The sequence below is a fragment of the Bombus vancouverensis genome, chromosome 9 (assembly GCF_051014615.1).
Source record: "Bombus vancouverensis nearcticus chromosome 9, iyBomVanc1_principal, whole genome shotgun sequence".
Lineage (NCBI taxonomy): Eukaryota > Metazoa > Arthropoda > Insecta > Hymenoptera > Apidae > Bombus > Bombus vancouverensis.
In genome coordinates, this window is record NC_134919.1 from 4,233,066 (window position 1) to 4,255,148 (window position 22,083).

At 27.9% G+C, this 22,083-nt stretch overlaps 5 protein-coding genes across 10 annotated transcripts; 3 read left to right on the top strand and 2 right to left on the bottom strand.

The window, feature by feature from the left end:
• Positions 1-59: 59 nt before the first annotated feature.
• LOC117161727 (deoxyribonuclease TATDN1) lies at positions 60-2,924 on the top strand. The gene is made up of 5 exons (XM_033343460.2): positions 60-311; positions 466-645; positions 1,083-1,476; positions 1,540-1,743; positions 1,894-2,924. Exons 1-5 carry the CDS (start codon positions 272-274, stop codon positions 1,997-1,999), a joined length of 924 nt encoding a protein of 307 aa, XP_033199351.1. The 5' UTR covers positions 60-271; the 3' UTR covers positions 2,000-2,924.
• Positions 2,642-6,494, bottom strand: Tmem214 (Transmembrane protein 214). The gene is made up of 9 exons (XM_033343449.2): positions 6,259-6,494; positions 5,846-6,042; positions 5,069-5,752; positions 4,780-4,990; positions 4,559-4,698; positions 3,713-3,839; positions 3,315-3,571; positions 3,096-3,247; positions 2,642-3,034 (listed from the first exon to the last, which is right to left on the bottom strand). The coding sequence occupies exons 1-9, from the start codon at positions 6,383-6,385 to the stop codon at positions 2,908-2,910; spliced, it is 2,022 nt and encodes a 673-aa protein (XP_033199340.1). The 5' UTR covers positions 6,386-6,494; the 3' UTR covers positions 2,642-2,907.
• Positions 6,495-7,101: 607 nt separating this feature from the next.
• Positions 7,102-10,812, top strand: PIG-Z (phosphatidylinositol glycan anchor biosynthesis class Z). 2 transcript variants are annotated; one of them, XM_033343451.2, is made up of 4 exons: positions 7,102-7,627; positions 7,732-7,787; positions 8,204-8,742; positions 8,828-10,812. In XM_033343451.2, exons 1-4 carry the CDS (start codon positions 7,450-7,452, stop codon positions 9,735-9,737), a joined length of 1,683 nt encoding a protein of 560 aa, XP_033199342.1. In that variant the 5' UTR covers positions 7,102-7,449; the 3' UTR covers positions 9,738-10,812. The 2 variants fall into 2 exon arrangements, with proteins under 2 accessions (XP_033199342.1, XP_033199341.1); XM_033343450.2 differs by having other exon boundaries at positions 7,103-7,627; positions 7,732-8,132.
• Positions 9,768-16,461, bottom strand: HDAC6 (histone deacetylase 6). 4 transcript variants are annotated; one of them, XM_076621816.1, is made up of 20 exons: positions 16,326-16,453; positions 16,118-16,193; positions 15,421-15,594; positions 14,945-15,364; positions 14,777-14,874; positions 14,512-14,685; positions 14,247-14,439; positions 14,063-14,122; positions 13,783-13,872; positions 13,589-13,695; positions 13,376-13,519; positions 13,188-13,294; positions 12,939-13,108; positions 12,501-12,841; positions 11,918-12,113; positions 11,710-11,839; positions 11,064-11,609; positions 10,829-10,995; positions 10,453-10,740; positions 9,768-10,373 (listed from the first exon to the last, which is right to left on the bottom strand). In XM_076621816.1, exons 2-20 carry the CDS (start codon positions 16,118-16,120, stop codon positions 10,299-10,301), a joined length of 3,483 nt encoding a protein of 1,160 aa, XP_076477931.1. In that variant the 5' UTR covers positions 16,121-16,193; positions 16,326-16,453; the 3' UTR covers positions 9,768-10,298. The 4 variants fall into 4 exon arrangements, with proteins under 4 accessions (XP_076477931.1, XP_076477929.1, XP_076477930.1 ...); XM_076621814.1 differs by having other exon boundaries at positions 16,012-16,193; XM_076621815.1 differs by lacking the exon at positions 16,118-16,193 and having other exon boundaries at positions 16,326-16,461.
• A 923-nt stretch (positions 16,462-17,384) lies between these two features.
• Positions 17,385-20,950, top strand: Pgant7 (N-acetylgalactosaminyltransferase 7). 2 transcript variants are annotated; one of them, XM_033343456.2, is made up of 11 exons: positions 17,385-17,533; positions 18,066-18,244; positions 18,577-18,782; positions 18,859-19,025; positions 19,090-19,297; positions 19,375-19,551; positions 19,634-19,877; positions 19,974-20,195; positions 20,342-20,440; positions 20,521-20,646; positions 20,723-20,950. In XM_033343456.2, the coding sequence occupies exons 2-11, from the start codon at positions 18,086-18,088 to the stop codon at positions 20,861-20,863; spliced, it is 1,749 nt and encodes a 582-aa protein (XP_033199347.1). In that variant the 5' UTR covers positions 17,385-17,533; positions 18,066-18,085; the 3' UTR covers positions 20,864-20,950. The 2 variants fall into 2 exon arrangements, with proteins under 2 accessions (XP_033199347.1, XP_033199346.1); XM_033343455.2 differs by lacking the exon at positions 17,385-17,533 and adding an exon at positions 17,584-17,766.
• Positions 20,951-22,083: the final 1,133 nt, after the last annotated feature.

The window sequence follows — 22,083 nt, forward strand, 5'->3', positions numbered from 1 at the left end:
TACAAAATACATATACTTGCTATGCTGAAATGAGGATAGGAAATAATATAAAGTACGTCCAATGAAAATTAAATTGATTTTCACAAAATATAATTGTAGTTAAATTCATTGCATGTACAATAAATGACAAAAAAATATAATTTCTATTTTCATGGCATGTCAAATATCCACTCATATGTTAGTATGTATACAACGCCGGTTAAATAAGACACCTGCTAACCTTTCAGACAGCATCGTGTTTGAGAAAACTGTCATTTCACTGATAGGTTGAATGCTCGGTAGTAGAATGAGTAATTTAAGAAAATTTATAGGTAATTAAATTCTTTATTCAGTAATCGTATTAACATTTTAATAATCGACGTTTATGCATAAACTACAGTGTATCTTTGTGTTTTTTTTAAGATATTTATAAAAAGGTTATACTTTAACAAATAATATATTCTACCGTTGTTAATTTTAATGCAGACATCGGGGCCAATTTGACAGATCCTATGTATCAAGGAATTTATCATGGATCACAAAAACATCTACCAGATTTGGATAAAGTTTTAGAACGAAGTTGGAATAATAATATTTCAAAAATTATAATCACTGCCGGTAATATAGAAGAAAGCAAAAAGGCTCTTGAAATAGCACGAACAGATGGTGAGATGCTTTTGTATAAATAATGAAAACATAATATTAATTAAGTATAACTTGGTGTACTGTCGCGTCTCTCTATCACAGGCAGCTATATTTTATAATTTTCAAATTCTATTTTTTATGTAGAGATATTAATGTTTTACAAAAAGTACAATGATTTTGGTACAATTAACATTTTATGCACCTTACAGGCTTTCAACTGTGAGGGTAAAGACTTATTGTTATAATGTACAGCTACTGTTTATTTCTTATTGTTAGACTGAAATACAATCATTGCATATGAAGAAACCAGTGAAAGAGAGATGCAATGGTGTTGTGATTCTATTCTCTAACTACAACAACAAAATGCATGTCAATGGAAATACCTAGGTACATATTATATTATTATTTTTTCTCTTTTATTGAATTTATTCATATATTGACTGTTACGTATATTTCAGAGCGACTATTTTCTACAGTTGGCTGTCATCCGACACGTTGTAATGAATTTGAAGAAAGTGGCAACCCAGAAGCATATCTCAAATCATTATCGGATCTAGCTGCAGACAATAAAGATAAAGTTGTTGCTATTGGTGAAATGGGACTAGATTATGATAGGCTGCAATTTTGCTCCAAAGATATTCAAAAGAAATATTTTGAAATGCAATTATCTTTATGTTCCACTTTAAAGTTACCAATGTTTCTACATTGCCGTAATGCTAGTGAAGATTTTGTAAGAATTTTAAGAAAACATAAAGATACATTAACAGCTGGTGTTGTACACTCTTTTGATGGTAACCCAGAAGAAGCTAATTCCATTTTACAAATGGGGTTGTATATTGGTATCAATGGATGGTATGTTAAATAAGTAACATATTTATTTTATATCAAATAATTAACACATGATGTTATTTATAGCTCTCTAAAAACAGAAGAAAACCTTTTCGCTGTTACAACTATACCATCAGATAAATTGATGATAGAAACTGATTGTCCATGGTGTGAGATAAGGCCTACACATGCTTCTGCAAAAGATGTTATTACTCATTTTCCATCCATTAAAAAGGAAAAGTGGCAATCTGATAAAATGGTTAAAGGAAGAAACGAACCATGTACCATAGTGTAAATATATTGATCAATTTTTAAACTAAAATTTGCAATTATTATGATATAATTATGATTAAATTGTATTTACATTGCATACTTGTTAAAAAACAAAAAGATTTTAATTATGGAATGAAATATATATTATTATTTGATTTCTCTTTACAGCCAAATTTTGGAAGTACTTGCACGAATTAGAGACGAAGAAGAGGAATATTTATGCAACCAAATATATAAAAATACAATGAAAGTCTTTTTTCCTCATGAACTTTAACACAGTAATTCAAACTGAAACATTAACTTCATAATCAGTGTGCGTTTTAGTATTGCACGCTCATACATATAATCAGGGAAAAATGCTGTGAAATTATATAAAAAAAATAAACATAATTTCTACTAAAATCATTTCTGAAAAGGAAGGAAATGAAATACATTTTTACACGCATAGTTCTATGGATGTGACAAGTATCACATTCCACTGATCTCTTTCCATATAAAACTTTAATATTTGTTTCTCCTTTTTTGTTAAATTTATCATTGTCACTATAATCATCACCATTAGAGTTGCATGATTAGCGCTATTATATAATTATAATAATAATTATATTACTATACATATATTTATCAACATTATTCTGTATGTCCTATGAATATTATTATTATTATTATTATTGCTGTATCCAATGACATTAAGTTAATATTTTACATGTACTATAAAATCAACAATAATCTATAATAATCTAGCTTTATTTTTGTAAAAAAAAGATAATACCAAAAAGTAATTTTATTTAATACATTGTCCGATTTATAAATCAACTTGTTATTATATTATTATTCAACACCATATTAGAAACATTAAATGAAAATATATTAATGAATATACAAATATGAGGTTTTAAGTTTGGTACTACATACATATAGTGTAGTCTATATATTACTTTAATAATTATTTTGACAATAGTAACTTAAAAAAGAAACTGACATTTTCATTAAATTTATGGATCTTAATATCATACTTAATGGTATGATACATTTTTCAAATATCACAGGTAAAATGGCCGTCACAATATATTTGGAAATGTATAATATCAAGTTTGGAATTGTAGAACTAAATGCAGAGGTATGAAAGGAGATTTTTTTGATCACCGAAAAAATCGGTATGCAACTTTTAATAAATTTCATTCATGGAACTTTAGAAAGTGTTTGCACCTTTTCATACACCCAATCATAAGTTTGACTCGCTAATGTCTGTGTGGTGTCAATAGCTTTTGAGGCATAATTTTGCAAATTTTCTGGGCTTAATTTTCCACTAAAAACATAATATTATAAAGTATAACTCTTCATACTTCAAAAACTTTTTATGTACTTACACAAAGACATTATGTTCTAGCCATTGAAGTGTTGCAGTTGAGCGTTCATTCAACTTCTCCACACATAAATTTGAGTAAAGTTTTACATATTCTAAACCTTGATTACTTCGTAATTTAATTTCATCCAACATTCCTGGGACATAATACTCTATCTATAAAGCAAGCAAAGTATTTACTTACAGTATCTACAACTTATATATTGAAATCATTAAGACTTACTATTTGTACAATCAGTGGACCATTTCTTCCAATATATTCTGCAATATTACCATAAACTTTAAGAGAAAGATGCTTCATTAAAAGATAAGCATCTCCTGCTAATTTAATATAAGGTTTACATGTTTCAACAATTGTTTTATAATGTTCTGGTGAAGTATCTTCTATAAATTCAAGTGCTTTAGTGGAATATTCTTGCACTACAATCCATGACTGTTGTCCATAGGCAACTAATCCAGTTCTTTTTAAAAACTTATTTACTAAAAAGTTATATTATAAATATAAAAATTAATATACTTAAATAATATTTCAAACAGACTGAATATTTCTTTTTTTGTATATATATGTATGTATATTGTGTGTGTGTGTGTATATATATATATATATATATATATATATACCTTTAAAATCATCATGTTTGTATATGTCATAAGCAAGGATGGCACTAATAAAAAGTAATAACAAAATAATTCCCTTTTTCCAGGAATATTTCTTATTAGCAGAAGCTGTCATTTTCAGTAACAAAGCCTGTAATAAAAGTGTAATAGAACAATGTATTACATGTTAATTTATTTACCATTTAACATAACGAGTCTAAAGGTCAATATCAATTATCAAAAGAGCAATCTTATTACAGATGTATATATGTAAATGAATTTAATTTCTGAATACGTACTTTTTATTCACAGAGTTGATGAAGAAATGAAAATATTTTCTAAATTATTTATTCTAAAATATTGTCTGTAATATGTATCTTTGTACAAAAAGGAATGACGCGATGAATGATGTTAATGTCGTCAGTAGCGATGCTGAAGGGACAATATGCGATCGATAGTCCCCTTCCGACAAAACAAACGTACCTAACCTACACTATATTTAAAATTCAGATTTCTCAAAATCATTCAAATATTACACTCACGATTTTTCAAAATAAAAACAAGCTCAAATGCAAATTTTGCAGGTTATTGCTGGAAAATTATACCGGTATTTAAACGTCTTTCCTCACTCACAAACAGGCAATTAGTCTACACGCGATTTATACGTTACGTAGTATTCCGCTGACACTCATGCTTTGCGCATATACGTGTGTATAATACAATAATCAAATGTTACATGGATTATTTCCATATTTCAAGACATTTGTCACATACAATGCGTATAAAACATTCCAATTTCGGCAAAAAGTATTATTTTTATATAAATATTAAATATATTTATTTAATACAAAAACAAATATTTAAATTTACCTTGCATATCTTACTACAATTATTAGCAAGACCTTCATCTTTGCCCTTTTTCCACCTTTCATTAATTGTCTGAAATTCTATACATGTTTCTTTTAAACATTTTGTTTCTAATGTTATGTGCAAATCATGCCATTTAGCATCTAAAAAAAATTAAATGAAATTAAATTTAATAAATCCATTATATATATATATCAACTATAAAGTTAAATCACTATTCTTACCAATATACATTAAAATCAAATGAGATTGATATAAATTTTTGGCATAAACAGACCTCCACACAAAGAAACAAAATGGATCTGTAGCCAAACAAGTCACAAGTGCTTTGATTAATTCATCCCTATAGTTTGTATCTACCTTCTGTGTAACTTTTGTAATTAACAATTCAAACAGCTTCACATAACTTATATTCTTATTTTTAAACAATATTGACTAAAAAGAATAAAAAAAAATTATGTCTATTTCATACTAAAATGGTGTTTTGTATTAATATAACACTCAAATACCCACTCTTAATTTTTCAATGCTGTTATTGATCTCCCCGCTTACAGAAACAGGAATATTAAACTTCCCAGAATATGTATCTTCTACAATGTCAAGATAAAGTTCTGGTTTAAGATCATAACAGATGTCATGCCCAAATACAAGATCATTCAAAATTTGTGCTACATAACTACAGTAACTCTTTGTCTCTAACATAGGAGACATTACTTCATGCCATACTTTCAAACCCACAATTAAGTTTTTTCTACCAGCTTGTGAAATTGCCCACAATAAAGAAAGACCAATATTTTTTCTATTTTGATAGGAATTTTTTACACGGATCAATTTAGAAATGTTAGCAATTGTCATTTCAGGATTAATACGTGCTAGAAGTTGTAAAAATATTTTATGACCCACAGCAGGTGATCCCTTAACCATATCAGTAGCCATTGTAGTAAGAGTATTTTCATAAAAAAGTTGGGCTGTTTGTTTGCCTGCCATATCAATTGCCTTTTCTAATATGGAAGAAATTGTTTTAGGTACTATACTTAAAGGATAGTCTTTAGGCTTCCCAGAAAAGACTGCATCTTCTTTATCAACAGGTATTTTTATATTAAGGAAGGCAGCAAGATCTTTTAACCAAATTAATGGAGCTTCAGGAAATTTAGTTTGACTACTAGTAAAAATATTTCGAAGCTCTTCTGCATTAATCTGTTGGAAATGATATTTCAATATCAATAAACTTATCTGTAAATTATACATAAAGAACATTTTTTAAAAGTATATATATATATATATATATACCACATTTAATGCATCTTTTATAGACTTTGGGGGTTTTTCCTTTGGTTCTTGCTTCTTTTTCTCAGACTGCTGCTGTTTCTGCTGTTTCTTCTTTTCTTCATTCTCTTTCATTTTATTTTCTTTCTCCTTTGACGGCTTTTTATTTTCCTTGTTATTATCCAAATTATCATATAATGTTTTTACTTGACTTAAGGGAACTGAAAAAAGATAAGTTCTAAACTAACATACTTTCATCTGTATAATGCAATAAACATATTTTCATCTAGAAACTTTATTTTTGAATGTATATATAAAGCAAATTTTACAATAACATTTTATTTGAATAAAAGTGTTTATAAACTTTAAGAATTTTTATTAGTAGTAGTATATAAAAGTAATAACAATTTTATACAAAGTTGAGTAGAGACACTTACGAAAATCTTCCACTTTTGGTACATTTTCGATAAATTTCTTTTTTTCTACTTTTGTAAGTTTATTGATCTTGCCATTGCTTTTGTCTTTCTTATTTCTTCCAACTATTTCCCATCCACCAGACGACATAATGCTATAAATGCAATAAACAAATGGACAGCTAATAATGCTATTAAAAGGTACTGAAGTGTTTGTTGGCAGTTGGCAGTTATGTTGCTGTCCGTATATCGTAGGTACGTGGTCGCGCATGCGTAGAAAGTTGCCACGCGCTACTCTTTCATGAAATAACTTTCTTAGTCCTTTTATAGATAGGTAATTAATAATAACATGTAATATCTACATTATCATGACATTTATTATAAGTAATAGAAATAATTATGAAATATCCAATTTATTATCAACTAGCAAATAACTAGTTAGAAACTAACTCAGTTAGAAATTTCTTACTTTCACTTTATAATAAATGTTGATATTATATTTACAAATATATACAATTTAGCGTTTTATATATTTAATTATGTAAAAACTGTAACGTGTTCCTGCTATTCGAAAAGAAAGAAATCAAAGAGTTCTTTCTTAAAACACAATATTTCTCATTTAATTAAATACACAAAATTACAATGTTTACATGAAATAATACTTTTAAAAGATATTATTACAGTAAATTACATATAACTAAAAAATAAATATACAATTTTATAAAGTTAATTTTTTTTACGTCGTCAATGAATCATAAACAAAATTTAATTTTCATATCAGTCCTGTTTCAAGAAAAAGTAAAATAAATAAGAACAAATTATATGATGTGACATAGATATGTAGTATGAATATGGTCAGACTCTATTCTTTGGTATGATAGTATGCAATACATGCTACAGAGATTCGTACTATAGTTATGTCGTCTCTAACGCTTATAATCTATGTTATTCGTTGTATGGTATAATCATATTTTATATGTGCTATAATGCGACAATGCAAGAGGGAATATCATGTTGTAAATATGTTCAAATTAACTATTATTTGATTGAATAAAGATAATGTAATAATACAAAATACTATTTGACTGAAACATATATTATATATCCTCTAATAATCAAAAAATAATGATAATCAAAGAGTCTTACTAATTTCTTTAACCTTGATAAATTGACATCCTGTGAAAAATTGTTGCTCGAGACTGTTTGCTAACAAAAATGCATTTTAAAAATGAATATCGTAGATCCATAGATGAATACAAACCTGCTGTACCGATAAAAAGAAAAATGAGCCTTTATTGGATCTTAGTAATCTTAAGAATCATATTAACTCTTATTCCTCAAACAGGATACATTCATCCTGACGAATATTTTCAATCTATCGAAGTCATATCTGGTAAGTACAATGATATTATTGTCTAGGAATAACATGATTAATTTATATGTTTATATGTTAATTTATAATATAAACAAATTATGGGGGGAATTTATATTTTGTAGGGGATTATTTTGACATTGATGTCAACAAACCGTGGGAATTTAATTCAACGTTTCCCGTAAGAACTGTTTTAATACCACAAATCATAGTTGGTATGCCATATTCAATTTTGAAGAGACTTTCGAAATATACAGTTTTTTATTTGGGTATATCATTGAAATCGCCATATTTTCTTATATCATCTCCACGTTTGTTAGTGTGTGGCTTATCTTTTATATCAGATTATTGTTTGTATAAAATCTGTTACATATATGGTCAAAATTACAAAATAAGACTGATCATTTATGCCAGTTCCTATGTTATGCTTGTTTATGCCACTCATACATTATCAAATACTATTGAACTGGTGTTAACAGCTTTATTATTATATTATACATCATATTCTATGGCATATTCAGAAAAGGTACTAACATATGTACTATTATGATAAGAATTTATAGACTGGTTCATAAAGTGTAATATTTATCATTTTAGGTAGTTGTTCAAAGTGATTATCTATCAGATAAATATAATGAAGCAAAAACTGGTATAGAAAGAGTAAAATACTACAAACTTAAAACTACATTGCCGCCACATTCTTTAAATCATTGTATAAAAATTGCAACAGTTACTGTGATTGGTATATTCAATAGACCAACATTCATTGCATTTGCCTTTGCTCCTATATTCTTTTGGCTACAGAGAGGTTTAGGTTCAAAAACTGTAGGTTTTGGAGACTTTCATGTTCGAATATTCACCTTCATTGCCTGTGGAATACCTACCACTGTTTTCTTTATTTTAGTTGATAGCTTTTATTTTGGTTATTTAACAATGGCAGAGATAGGTAATCTTGACATTAGCATGAATAACTTTGTGGTAACACCACTGAATTTTCTCAGATACAATTCAAATACTAAAAACCTACAGGATCATGGCTTACATCCTCATTATTTACATTTGATAGTAAATGTACCCCTTTTATATAATGTTCTTGGAGTTATTGGCCTTTGTACATTTGGAAAACTATTATACAGGTAAATATCTCAATAGTATTGTTTACAATCAATATTACACAAAAAGTTAATAAATCGAAATAATTAGGACAATTGTCATTTACAGTGGTTTAAAAGCACAATGGTTAAATTTGCCACGAATACAAAGTGTTGTTGGTTTAATGACAACATCTTTTATTACACCTATCATATTATTATCAATATTTCCTCATCAAGAGCCTAGGTTTATTATACCAATATTGTTACCTTTAACTTTTTTGTATGCACCAAATATAAGTCAAACATCAGGAGTTGACACTATCGCACGTATTGCAGAAAATGATGAGTCCTCAAATGCATTTACAACAAAAAATAAGTTGAATAAACTACAGATTTTTTGGTTTATATGTAATATTGTATTAACGTTCTTCTATGGATTTGCTCATCAAGGTGGAGTTTTACCCTTATCATCTCATATAGCAACTGAATTAAAAGCAAAACCAGATCTTACGCATATACATTTATTTACATCTCACACTTATTCTGTACCAACAGCACTTTTACATTTAAGAAATACCAAAAAGACATATGTAAGTAGTGCAAATCATAAGTATAAATTAATAAAAGATTTTTATCTTTATGAACAAGGATCAAAATCTTTAAGAGATGTATGTAATGTTATTGCTTCGAAACTTCGTGAATGTGAATATAAGTATGTCACCAAGAAGGTACCATATAGATTGTATTATGCTCTTCCTGCTACAGATTTGGAAGAGTTTATTTTTATTCAAAATAGTATAAATTTATTCAATTATCATATTGCACATAAATTTTATCCGCACATTACAGTTGAAAAATTACCGTTTTCAAAAGCCGTTAAAAATATTACGCGTTTAACAAATCTAACCACATTTTCAGTGAATAGATTGACTGAAATTATGGATAACATACTTGAGGTTTTTCAACAGTTTCAATTGTTATTAATACGAATTGAGTATTTAGTAGATAATAAATATAAAAATATACATATATCATGAAAGGAATTATTATAATTCATAATTACAATATTTTAAATTAATCGTTAAATTAACGTAATACGTATTTATTTACCATTTAGTCAATATAATAAGTACATTTGTTACTATAATAAGAAAAAATATATGATTACTTCATATAATATGAAAACATATTTGTAATTCTTAATAGTAAAGCAATATTATACTTAAAACTTACATTAAACAACTCGTAAGATTATCCTAAATTAGGATCCATATAAGATATTTAAAATATGCATTATTAAAATTTTTAAAAATAAAAGTAAATATATGTACAAAAATTATTTAAACTAAATAATGTTGTAATATTAAAATCAATATGTGTTACATTACAATCTACAATTTCACTTTCAATAAAATTATTTAGTTCCATCTTGAATATACTACTTATTCAATGATTATTATCCTGCATAGAAAAATTTATTTATTTATTTAAACATGATACGGAAATTAAAATGTGTATTTTATAGATTTACAAATATTATAAAATACACAGTGTTAATTATAAATTTTTCTTAAATACATGTTTATTTCAATTATCATTTATATTTCATATGTCCATGGTAATTCCTCATTAAATTTACTTTGATGTGCAGCATTGCGCGCGGCAAATAATTGCTATAAACATTATCAAACGTATTGTACAGACAAAATTATAGTAAAATGAATATCTTCAAAAAAATTTATTATAACTTACCACATTATCTATGTATGCCTCACATTTGTAACACCAAACTGATAAATCACTGAAACTTAGGGCCAATGGATGTTCCATTTCTTCAGCGTGTATTAAACCATGTTGATTAATACTACGAGCACAGTGAACAGTATAACACTGTAAACAGATCCAGTTTTCAACATTGCTTTCACATTCTATACATGGTGAATATATATCAATTCCAGAAACTGGTACATCCTTGACACTATCCAAATGTGGACATTCTCGTAAAGGTATCACTGCAAACATGTCTCCATCCACTAATGCCTGTAAAATTGAAAATAAATTCCAATTGTAAAAATCACAATTCATCTTAAATAAATATTTATAATGTCAAAATTTAAATATTAATTACTTGCGAATTTTCCAACAAATAATCATGTAAACTTTTATTTCCAGTCATTTGCGCACTTGCTCTTTCGCCTTGTTCACCACTACTACCAGCAGCAAAATTGGTAATATTTTCATCAGAATGTCCTTCTTCTTCATCCTGATTCATGCATTTCTTTGTATACTTGGAACCTATAAAAATAATCCTATACAATAATCCTATAAAACATGACTACACATATATTTTTAACCTACCATACCTTCGTCATTATAAGAAGTATTAATTGTCGTATGTGTACGTCGCTCATGTACAGATTTAAGAAACTCTTGTAATTTCTCACAATCTTCTTGTGAGGCCACTTTATTTATCAGCTTCCAAGTTGTAAGATTCTTCTGCCTAGTTTGCATTTTTTCTGTTTCTATTTCTTCCAATGCTATCTTAGATTCTGAATGCTTTAATATTTCTTCACTGTCTATAACACGTTCATTTGTCTTTATATGTGGAACTTTGGGCTTAGGAAGTACTCTCTCTTTCGGTAAAGATAAATTAAATACTAAATGCGCCCAATATTGTTTTTGTGTTTTTATAACATTATTTATAGTGTGAATAGCGCTCGTGCATGGAGTTTGTCCATTCTCTAATATCGGTAAAGGATCACCAAGCAAAGATTTTGTGCAAATAGCCATTGCATGCGCGACTGAATTAATATTGTAACCTCCTTCAAGACTAAGAATAATACGACCATTAGCTAAAGAAGATAGCCAATGTGTTAAGTGTCCGTACATTTCTGGTGTCACGAAACAACCTTAAAAAAAAAATATTTAAGTTAAATTTATTATTTTAATTATAATATTTAAATATCTAAATTTTTCTCAGTTGTAAAAGACATAAAATTGCATATATACCTCCTAGAGGATCCCCAATACATGCATCAAAACCCGCAGAAACTAAGACTAATTCCGGATTAAACTGATAAGCAATTGGCATTATTATCTGTTGAAATGCTGCTATATATTCTGCATCGCCCATTCCTTTCTATATAACACATAAATAATATATGATGATAAATTTGCTTTAAGTAACTTATTCTATAGCATATTTTTTAAAATCAACCTTATTCCATGGAATGTTAACAGTGAAACCTTCTCCTGATAGAGAACCGACATAAGAGTAATTTGCTCGTTTAGAATTTGGAAAAAAATTGCCATTATCATAACGATGGACAGACATATACAAAATTTTAGGGTCTTCCTCAAAGATGGATTGAGTTCCATTACCATGATGTATATCCCAATCTACTATCAATACTCTGAAAAATTATATTATTCTTTGTACTAAGATTGTACATTATTAACCATTTGAGTCGAAGCAGCGCGATCGCGCTGTTTAGATTTTGTGTCGAAATGTCCCAGTACATTTGAACGCTACGGACGATTGACGGTATTTTCTATTTCATTGTTATCTTCCCAATAATTTTTATTGAACAAAACTTGAAGTATTTATAAGCTAATAATACGCATATATAATAATATAGATGTATTTCATAAAATAACAAATATGACGAGCGCTATTGCACCGCTTATTTCTCTTCGCAATCGATTAAGACAAGCGCTATCTGGCTGTTCGGAATTTTTCGACTCTGTTTTTTCAAAGATCTCTGGGACTCAAACGGTTAAAAGAAAATTAATTATAATACCTTTTTACATGATGAAATTCTACCGCATATCTAGCTGCTACAGCAATATTGTTAAAGATACAAAAACCACATGCTGTATTCTCTGCAGCATGATGGCCTGGAGGCCTAACAATAGCAATACCGGATTGACTTTCTCCATTTAATACGCTATCAACTACTTGTAATAATGATCCAGTTGATATACAGGCACTTGTCCAGGTTTCAGGATGCAAATAAACCGAATTATAAGTTTCTGCCTGCCTTTTTAGCTCTTTTGGTTTTAAGTTTTCTGTATCTTTTATTGAATCTATATATTCTTTTGAATGGACTAATATTAATTCTTCTCTTGTTGCACTTCGTCCCTTTAAAATAATCAACGAACAAAATGTAATATTTCAAATAAAAAATTTAGTGTTAATAAAAGAGATTTAATAATGCAAAGTGAATACATGAACATACCTGTTGCACATAACATCGATCAAGTAAATTGCACTCTTGATATTTTTTATAAATAATATTAATACGATGTGGTTTTTCTGGATGATTATCATTAGACATATCACAATGTTTTAACATTCTATCATCATAAACAATGCACACTTTGTTAGGTGCTTTAGATAAATTAGTAACTAAAGAAAAAATTAAATTTATATAATTTGTTGTTATATATAGGATTAATTATTATTAACTATTAAACTTGATATTTACACTGTATTAATGTATTTAACTGCTTTTCTATCATTTCGATAACTTCTTTATTTTGAGTTGGGTAGCAATTTCGAGTCTCATACACTTCAGGCTTAATATCAGTTCCTCTAAAATAAATATATAAATGGTATTTTTATATAATAATTAAATACAATAAAATTCTTGTTAAAATTAGTTTAATTTCTTACTTGAATGTAACTACCGGTAAATATTGATTAGTACTTCCTTCTTTATTATTTGTTGTACTATTAATACTGTATGTATCTTGGTATTGATAGCATTTCCAATATGGTTTATGTGCATAAATTGTATTTAAAATGGTATCACGTACGCTAAAATCATGTTAAATATAAACGTAATTAATGAATTGCATATGTCATACTAAGAATTCTCAGGTTTACCTTATTGAAGGTAATGTAAGAGTTTCTAACATAGGGCATGGATCACCTAACAAAGTACGTAGTGTTAATGCTGCACTTTCTGCTAATGATTTTAAACAATAACCACCCTGTAACGAGAAATATAATGAAAGCATATTTGAAAGCTATAAATATGCAATAAAAATTTAATCACAAAATGAAAATATATTTTATACCTCCAATATAACAGCAACTTTCCCACAGGCTAAACTCAATAATGATGATAGTAAATGAGCATAACATGCAGGTGTTAGTAACATTTCACCCTGGATATCATAAAATGAAAACATTGAAATTATTATCTATAATTTATTGATATATATAACAACATTAAATTTATTATATATATCAACCTTTTTGTCTCCAATCACGGAATCAAATCCAGCTGAGACAATCACAAGATCTGAATTAAACTAAGATAAAAAAAAAGTTAACAAGTAATATTTATTATTTTACCTCAGGACAGCCCAACGCTGCATCATATCCAGCTGATACTATTATAAGATCAGGTTGAAACTAGAATAATTAAAATTGGCTTATTTTATATAAATCACATTGAGAATTATATTGATATTTTATACAATATATTTGCATTAATATTACATTATTTGGATTATTATAAATTGCAATAATATACTACCTCATAGGCCATTGGCAATAAAACTTGTTGAAATATGGCTAAATAATCAGCATTGGTCATGCCAGTTTTATTAAGTGGCACATTAAAATTATATCCTTCTCCTAAACCATCTCCAACAAAATGGAAATTAGATTCTCTAAGATTTGGCCAAAATTCTCCATTTTCATAACGGTGAATTGAAAAATAAATTACTCTGTACAGAATTTCCAAGTAATACAAAAATTATTCAAAAACATTTAAAGAAAGTTCGAAAGTATTTACACACCGTGGGTCATTATAGAACATTTGCTGAGTAGCTTGTCCATGGTGTATATCCCAATCAACAATCAAAATTTTACTAGCTAAATTGCTACTTAAAACTTTTTCAGCAGCAATTGCGACATTATTGAAGAAACAATATCCACAATATTCTGATTTCATTGCATGATGTCCTGGTGGCCTGAAATATTTTAAGAAATAAAAAAATATAACTTTCAATTATATTATTATTATTTATTCATTTATGTATCAATCAAGCATTACTACATTACCTTATAATGGCCATACCATTCTGAATTTCTTCTTTGCAAATGCTTTCCACTAAATTTATTGTTGAACCCACAGCTAACAAAGATAATTGATAAGTAGACTAGAACAATTTTAAATAAATCAATATTTAAATCTAACATTTTGATCTTATATTTAAAATAAGTACATACAGGATGTATATAAATGGCATCATATGTTGATGATAATAATTCTAAACTATCTACATCTGTACATTTATCAGTAGCCTTCAAAATATCTATCTGTTCTTGGCTGTGCTTCATTAGTATTTCATCCTCTGAGGCTTGTCTTGGTGTAATGAATTTACATCTATTTATTAAACCTAACTCCTCACATCTCTGCATAACTCTTATCAACCTAGCAGGACATTCTGGATAACTTGGATCCCAAAGGCATTTATGTTCTGTCATAGAACGATCAAATACAATGCCAGTTTCCTTCCTTTTTATATTATATGCATCAATAGCTTTTTGATATATATCATGTACAAAAACATTGTTAGATTTCTTTCTTTGTAATACACGTTGTGTTGCTTCATGTTTAGCTGCTATTAAAGCAGCAGATGGACGAACCTGATTAAATTACACAATTAGTATCAATTATTATTTTTTCATAAATTTATACTTACATTAAACATTTTTGCAGAATTTTTGGCACTTTTCTTATCTGTCACAGACATAGTATTTTTAATATTTCTATTATTTATCTTCTCTGAATTTTCTATAGCTTTTATTAACTCGATTTCACTGTCTGCTAATTGTTTAACAGCAGAGTATAAATTTTTGCAGATTACAGAATCAGACTGACAGGATCAATTTTATACATGTAATACAAAAAAATAGATGAAAAATAAGTTAATTTTACAAGAATGTATATTGTAGAATAAAACATAGAATAGATCTTTAATTCTGTGTCAAAAGAAGCCTTAATTGCACAATGACATTGTTACTTAAAAATAAAATGAATTTATAGAAAAAATTCAAAGTGATTGAATTTCAATTATAAGTATTATCGCATATATAAATAACACTGATAAATACGAAGAGAAATAATATAATTAAAAACACTACACACGCGATAAAATCTAATGCAAGGATATTTATTTACTAAATTACAAAAATTGTGAAGAAACTAAATGTTGTCAATTTATATATGGATGACGTTATGAGACATATAGCTTAGTATAGACTTGTATAGACTTGCATAGCTATTTGTTTACCCCTTCCACTTCAGCGTATTGTGGCGCACAAAATCCTATCATGTTTGTTTCACTCAAATAATCAACGATAACGAATATATATGATTAAGAAAATTTATCCTCTCACCATTTGTGTTTTTAAGTAACCCCAAAATTTTCAGTAAAGAAGCACTTTAATAGATAATTTCTACAAACGAGTCATGCTGAAAAGAGAAACTTTAGACTTTTGTCAATCAAATCAGATTTATTTTATATGAATCAAATATCTTCATTGTGAAAATGCAGTTGCCCCGACTTTTTTCATTTTTCACTTTCAATTTTATTCTTATACGTACAATTCCAATAAAGACCATTCGAGTTATAGGCGACAATTGAAATTACAGTGATGCCATCATTTAGTCCAAGATAGAATCACGAATTTTGAAAATAAACGAAATCCACATCTGTCGAGTCCAGTTCACACCTAAACATGCATGCAGATATACTGCACCGGTTCGAAGCTGTTCAGTCTTCTGATTGGTCGTCATAACATATTAATGATATTTATAAAATTTTTAGAGATAAAGGAAAGAAAATATTGAGAAGAAAGCGTATTTTATTTTTCCTAACAATCTCCATTCAGTCGTATGACTCGTATGGTTGTATTAGTTTCATAAAAATTCTATGACACTATTCATTTGATACGAAATATGCAATTGAATAAAAATATTTAATACTAGTTTAATTGAAATCATAGTTATAATGAAAAAGTGTAAAATATTACAATGATTTATAAGTACATATATCAAAAGATTTTACATTGATATATAGTAATTCTTTATGATTTGCTAAAAAGTAGAAATTTTATCCGAGTAAGTATAGCTATCGAGGAAAGTATTTATATGTTCGTTTAGAAAATCTTAGATACTTACTTAAGTAAATAGTTGTAGGTACTATTTCTTCCCGGTTGAAAGTGCTACCGAGATACAAATATTCAATACATTTTTATTTACTTCTATAACTTCATTCCATGTCTAAGTTGAAAGAACTAACAGAGATAACAAAACCAAATTTTAGACAATTAACACAGTATTATTGCATGAAAAATATTTCTTCTTTCTAAACGCTTACTGAATTGATTATATTCATTTAATCTTATTTTAGTGATAAAATTTTATAAGTAACTGTATTACATATTATTTAAATTATCATAACAATGTGTCAAGTATTCATCGTATGCAATTTTACGATGTTTATGTAATAAAACTTTAATAGATGCTATATATTTCTCAATAATGCAATGCAATATAAACTATGTAAATATTATAGGATTTGCATTTCTTTGATTAACAAGATAACATTTGTAAATTTATTAATTTGTATAATGAAAAAATAGTATGTGGTTTTCAGAGAATACATTTTTTTTCGAATAGTGTACAATGTTTCCACCAAGTTCGTACAATACCAATGAACGCCAGATAGCGATATTTTAATCAATTTTTTGATTGAAATTTAAAAATGTCGAACGCATATTGGTTTATGCGAAAGTAGAAGATAGAAGCATGTAAGTACATATGTATTTATATACACTCTTCCCGTACATATGTATGTAAGTAAGTACTTCAGTGTGTGCAAAAGACACGTTGGCTGTGGTGTGAAGCAACGTAGCTTCAGATTCTTTGAATAATGATTCGGTTTATTATGATATAATTTTTAATATCATTGTAATATATTCAAAAGATTAATTTACTGAAATATACATATTCTATTTCATATGTTTATGTATTTTTAATTGAGGTAATTAAAGATATTTTCTTTTTAGCTCTTTACTACAATATTTCAACAAATATTTAGATTGTGTAGTGATTAAATGAGTATTGAAGCAATAACACTATTTTAAGTTTTAATTTTTTAATTATTTTCAGCTATGTACGTTGCATACTTCGTTTTCTCCTCTTTATCAGTTGTTTTTGTCATGTACCCAAAGATTATTTTTTATTTTATATTTATGTAGATTTCTCAATATATAATGAGATAAATTCTTCGATTATAATGTTATGAATTATAAAAATGTTATTGCCAAATTTTTATTTCAGGTGTGATTATCTTAAACAAAATGAGAATTGTACAGCTCAGGCGAAATCGTCTTTTCAGTATTATTATCTGTAGCATATTTTTGCTTTACACATTGTATATTGTTATAAACTTTTTTTCTGACAAGCCTATTAACAATTTAAAGGAATATTGGTCAGATAGTCTAAAATCAGTTAAACGGGTAAATATAATATTAAATTATTTTTATACTATATAAACATAATTTTTTAAACATAAAAGTATCAGCATCCTATTAAAAGCAATCTTGTCTTAAGATAAATTACAAAAATGAACTGTAATAATTTATTCATTGAAATTTTCTCATATAAATGACTAATAATATAAGTATGTCACCTATAGTATATTACACTTAGCATAGTATGATAAAGATACATTCAAAACAATAATTACATTTAAAAAAGGAACTGAAGGAAGAAATTCTATGAAAGTAAAGCATAAAATGTTTTTTATACTTTTATATAAATGTATTTTATATGAACTACTATTCTATAGGTACCAGTTCTATCAAAAGAGCTTGGTAATTTTGAACTCAAGCATGTATCAATTAGAAGTGGACCTGGAGAAGGAGGGAAACCTTATATCCTTAGGGATGATCAACAGAATGATGTTCAACAATCAGAAATAGATTATGGCATGAATATGGTGTGCTCGGATGAAATTTCATTAGATAGATCGATCCTTGATACAAGAATGCCTGAGTAAATCAATATTGCTACAATTAAACATTTTATAACAGTAATATTTAAACTAGATTTTCACTTATTCTGTTTACAGATGTAAACACTGGAATTATCCAGAAGTACTCCCCCGAACTAGTGTAATTATAGTATTTCATAATGAAGGTTGGTCTGTATTACTGAGAACTGTTCACAGTGTGATAAATCGTACTCCCCCACAATTTTTAGAAGAAATTTTACTTGTAGATGACTTTTCTGATAAAGGTGAATAGCAGTAATATGGTAAGAGTATCAAAATAAAAGGAATAACAAGTATGTATTTTTATAGATAATTTAAAAGGAGATTTAGATTCATATATAGAACGGTGGGAAGGTAAAGTAAAATTAATAAGAAATGATAAAAGAGAAGGTTTAATAAGAACGAGATCACGTGGTGCACGTGAAGCTAAGGGTGAAGTTATAGTGTTTTTGGATGCACATTGTGAAGTTAATGTTAACTGGTTACCACCTCTCTTAGCCCCAATAGCTGTTGATAGGTAATTTTTTATCAAATAATAAATTCTCTATTATTCATCTGAAAGTTAATTTATTAAAATCTTTTAAATATTTCTAGAACTGTGATGACAGTTCCTATTATCGATGGCATTGACCATAAGACCTTTGAGTATCGACCTGTGTATCAAGAAGGACATTTATATAGAGGTATTTTTGAATGGGGAATGCTGTATAAAGAAAATGAACTTCCTGCACGGGAGAAAAAATCTCGACCTTATAACAGCATGCCATACAAGTAACTCACATTTTAAAAAATATTCTTAGACATGTAGAATGAAGTTATTTTACATTCATATATCAGGAATAACTCATTTCAGGTCTCCTACTCACGCTGGTGGCTTATTTGCGATAAATCGTGAATACTTTTTGTCGTTGGGTGGATATGATGACGGATTGCTTGTGTGGGGTGGAGAAAACTTTGAGTTATCATTTAAAATATGGCAATGTGGGGGAAATATTCTTTGGGTACCATGTTCGCACGTTGGTCATGTGTATAGAGGGTTTATGCCCTATACATTTGGAAAATTAGCTCAAAAAAAAAAAGGACCGCTGATAACCATAGTAAGTAAAACATTTTTATGGGTTTAAATTAATTTGAAGGATATAAAATAACATATGATTTAATATAAATTTATAAAAATCGTTAACTCTTTCTAGAATTATAAAAGAGTTGTTGAAACTTGGTTTGATGATAAATATAAAGAATTCTTTTATACAAGGGAACCACTAGCGCAATTGCTTGATCATGGTGATATATCAGAGCAATTAGAATTTAAAAGAAGGAAAAGGTGTAAAAGTTTTCAATGGTATATGGAAAATGTTGCTTATGATGTTTTCGATAAATTTCCCGAATTACCACCTAATATTCACTGGGGAGAGGTAATAATAACAATATCTATCGCCTATAATTTTTTGTTCTATTATGTTCTATAATTTTTTATGTTATATTATGTCGTAATTTTTTATGTGTGTTTCTACATGTCACTGAATTTTTTCTTCTCTTTTTATTTTCTTTTTAATCTTAGTTGCGAAACATAGCGACAGGAATGTGTTTGGATACAATGAGTCATTCGCCTCCTAGTTTAATGGCTACTACTGATTGTCATGGATTTGGTAATAATCAGGTAATTTTTTACTTTTTATATCTCTTTTTAAGCAAAATTCTTTATTTATGAATTATGATTTATATAGTTTCATTTTTCAGTTAATTAGATTAAACGCTAAAGGTCAATTAGGTGTCGGAGAACGATGCATATCTGCTGATAGTCAAGGAGTGAAATTCGTATTTTGCCGGTTAGGGACTGTAGATGGTCCATGGCAATACGATGAGGTAAATGTCAATAAATATGTTACCATTTTATTGCCCAATTTTTTATTTTATTATAAATGATATATTACTTTTGCAGAAAACGAAGACGCTTTTACACAGAGTGCACAAGAAGTGCATGGCACTTCATCCTCAAACTCAACAGCTATCACTAATGCCATGTGATATCAATAATACGTATCAACAGTGGTCTTTCCATCAAATTCATCCAAAGTGGTGAAGAAACGTAAGTACTGGTGCTGTTTGCATATGAGACGTTTCATGCTGAATTAAACTATACTTATTAAAGACTTTTGGCAAAAATCTATCTATGCATTGACTATTCTTTTGTACAAAAAATTGTGTTTACAATACATGGTGTTTTATATTTCCCTACTATAAATAACTCGAATATTTGTGCAAAATCAAAAATGCGTAAAGATCATATTGTAAATTTTTCTTTAAAATTTACTTTAAAATAACAGTTATAAAATACTTATATAAAAAATAGGGCTGTAAAATCTTAACAGCGCTAAAATAAGACTTATATCGTCATTTGAAACCGTAAATAAGTCATGATCATTAATGAAATGAAGAAACTGCTCATTTTGATACAATTTCAATGAAACTGTTTTAATATAATACAATAACATAATTTATTAAAATACAGCCATGTTTGAGATTCTTTCATATAACTTCCTATAATGCCGAGTATATTGACACGTCATGGTTTGTCTTATCTTATCTTAGATAAATTTAAGTTCGCTCCTAGTTTATCTATTTTTTGAGTAGTAGAATAAGATTAGTAGAATCACTTTCTTTAAATAAAGATTCCCTATATCTGCTCGAAATAAAAAAGAGATTGCTGCACACATTCGCGTATCCACCGATCGTGCAAAATGCTTACAAATGTTTGTGAGCATTTAGAGATGTTAGCAAATATTGGTGGTGAATATTTATTAAATATCGCTCAAATACTAATAAATAAGGATAGATAAAGCTAATTTTTGAAGACGATAGTAGTCTTGTCTCTTCATCGTGCCTTTGTTTGTTTGATAGTTGTGATTTATAAGAAATCCACAACCACATGAGGTGCTATTCGTGTGGACAATACTGGTTTAGGATCTTATTATATTTCTTCTGTCGAAATTATTGGAAAGAATTTACAAATGTTAGTAAATATTTGCGTGCATACGTGTTCCATCTGTGCATTGACTGGTTAATAGGCTTGCAAACGTTTATAAACTATTAGCATGATTGGTGGACACGCGTCTTAAACGGTTGCAAGGAATGTATATGTTTTAATCATTTTAGAGTGCATTTCGCTTAAATTATCGATATAATATGAGAATGTGTGCTTCCGTTTTCGACTGATTCTTCTTAAGAGAGCATGTTACTGATGTAGTTTTGTAATGGTTTTTAATTTTTTAAAACACACTTTCAGGCAAGAAGTTACTTAGC

What these genes read in the sequence shown, in the direction of transcription:
- PIG-Z (XM_033343450.2), top strand. Translation starts at nt 7,450, where the DNA reads ATGCATTTTAAAAATGAATATCGTAGATCCATAGATGAATACAAACCT. An exon ending in CTATGGCATATTCAGAAAAG is followed by an intron (nt 8,133 to 8,203) that starts GTACTAACATAT and finishes TTATCATTTTAG; the next exon opens with GTAGTTGTTCAAAGTGATTA. An exon ending in TTTGGAAAACTATTATACAG is followed by an intron (nt 8,743 to 8,827) that starts GTAAATATCTCA and finishes TGTCATTTACAG; the next exon opens with TGGTTTAAAAGCACAATGGT.
- LOC117161727 (XM_033343460.2), top strand. Translation starts at nt 272, where the DNA reads ATGCTCGGTAGTAGAATGAGTAATTTAAGAAAATTTATAG. An exon ending in TAATTTAAGAAAATTTATAG is followed by an intron (nt 312 to 465) that starts GTAATTAAATTC and finishes ATTTTAATGCAG; the next exon opens with ACATCGGGGCCAATTTGACA. An exon ending in TGAAATAGCACGAACAGATG is followed by an intron (nt 646 to 1,082) that starts GTGAGATGCTTT and finishes CGTATATTTCAG; the next exon opens with AGCGACTATTTTCTACAGTT.
- Pgant7 (XM_033343456.2), top strand. Translation starts at nt 18,086, where the DNA reads ATGAGAATTGTACAGCTCAGGCGAAATCGTCTTTTCAGTATTATTATC. An exon ending in CTTGATACAAGAATGCCTGA is followed by an intron (nt 18,783 to 18,858) that starts GTAAATCAATAT and finishes TTCTGTTTACAG; the next exon opens with ATGTAAACACTGGAATTATC. An exon ending in GTCCATGGCAATACGATGAG is followed by an intron (nt 20,647 to 20,722) that starts GTAAATGTCAAT and finishes TTACTTTTGCAG; the next exon opens with AAAACGAAGACGCTTTTACA.
- Tmem214 (XM_033343449.2), bottom strand. Translation starts at nt 6,385, where the DNA reads ATGTCGTCTGGTGGATGGGAAATAGTTGGAAGAAATAAGAAAGACAAA. An exon ending in ACAGCATTGAAAAATTAAGA is followed by an intron (nt 4,991 to 5,068) that starts GTGGGTATTTGA and finishes TATTCTTTTTAG; the next exon opens with TCAATATTGTTTAAAAATAA. An exon ending in CAAACATGATGATTTTAAAG is followed by an intron (nt 3,572 to 3,712) that starts GTATATATATAT and finishes ATAACTTTTTAG; the next exon opens with TAAATAAGTTTTTAAAAAGA.
- HDAC6 (XM_076621814.1), bottom strand. Translation starts at nt 16,053, where the DNA reads ATGATAGGATTTTGTGCGCCACAATACGCTGAAGTGGAAGGG. An exon ending in CAGCGTTGGGCTGTCCTGAG is followed by an intron (nt 13,873 to 14,062) that starts GTAAAATAATAA and finishes TATGATATCCAG; the next exon opens with GGTGAAATGTTACTAACACC. An exon ending in TTAACATTCCATGGAATAAG is followed by an intron (nt 11,840 to 11,917) that starts GTTGATTTTAAA and finishes TGTGTTATATAG; the next exon opens with AAAGGAATGGGCGATGCAGA.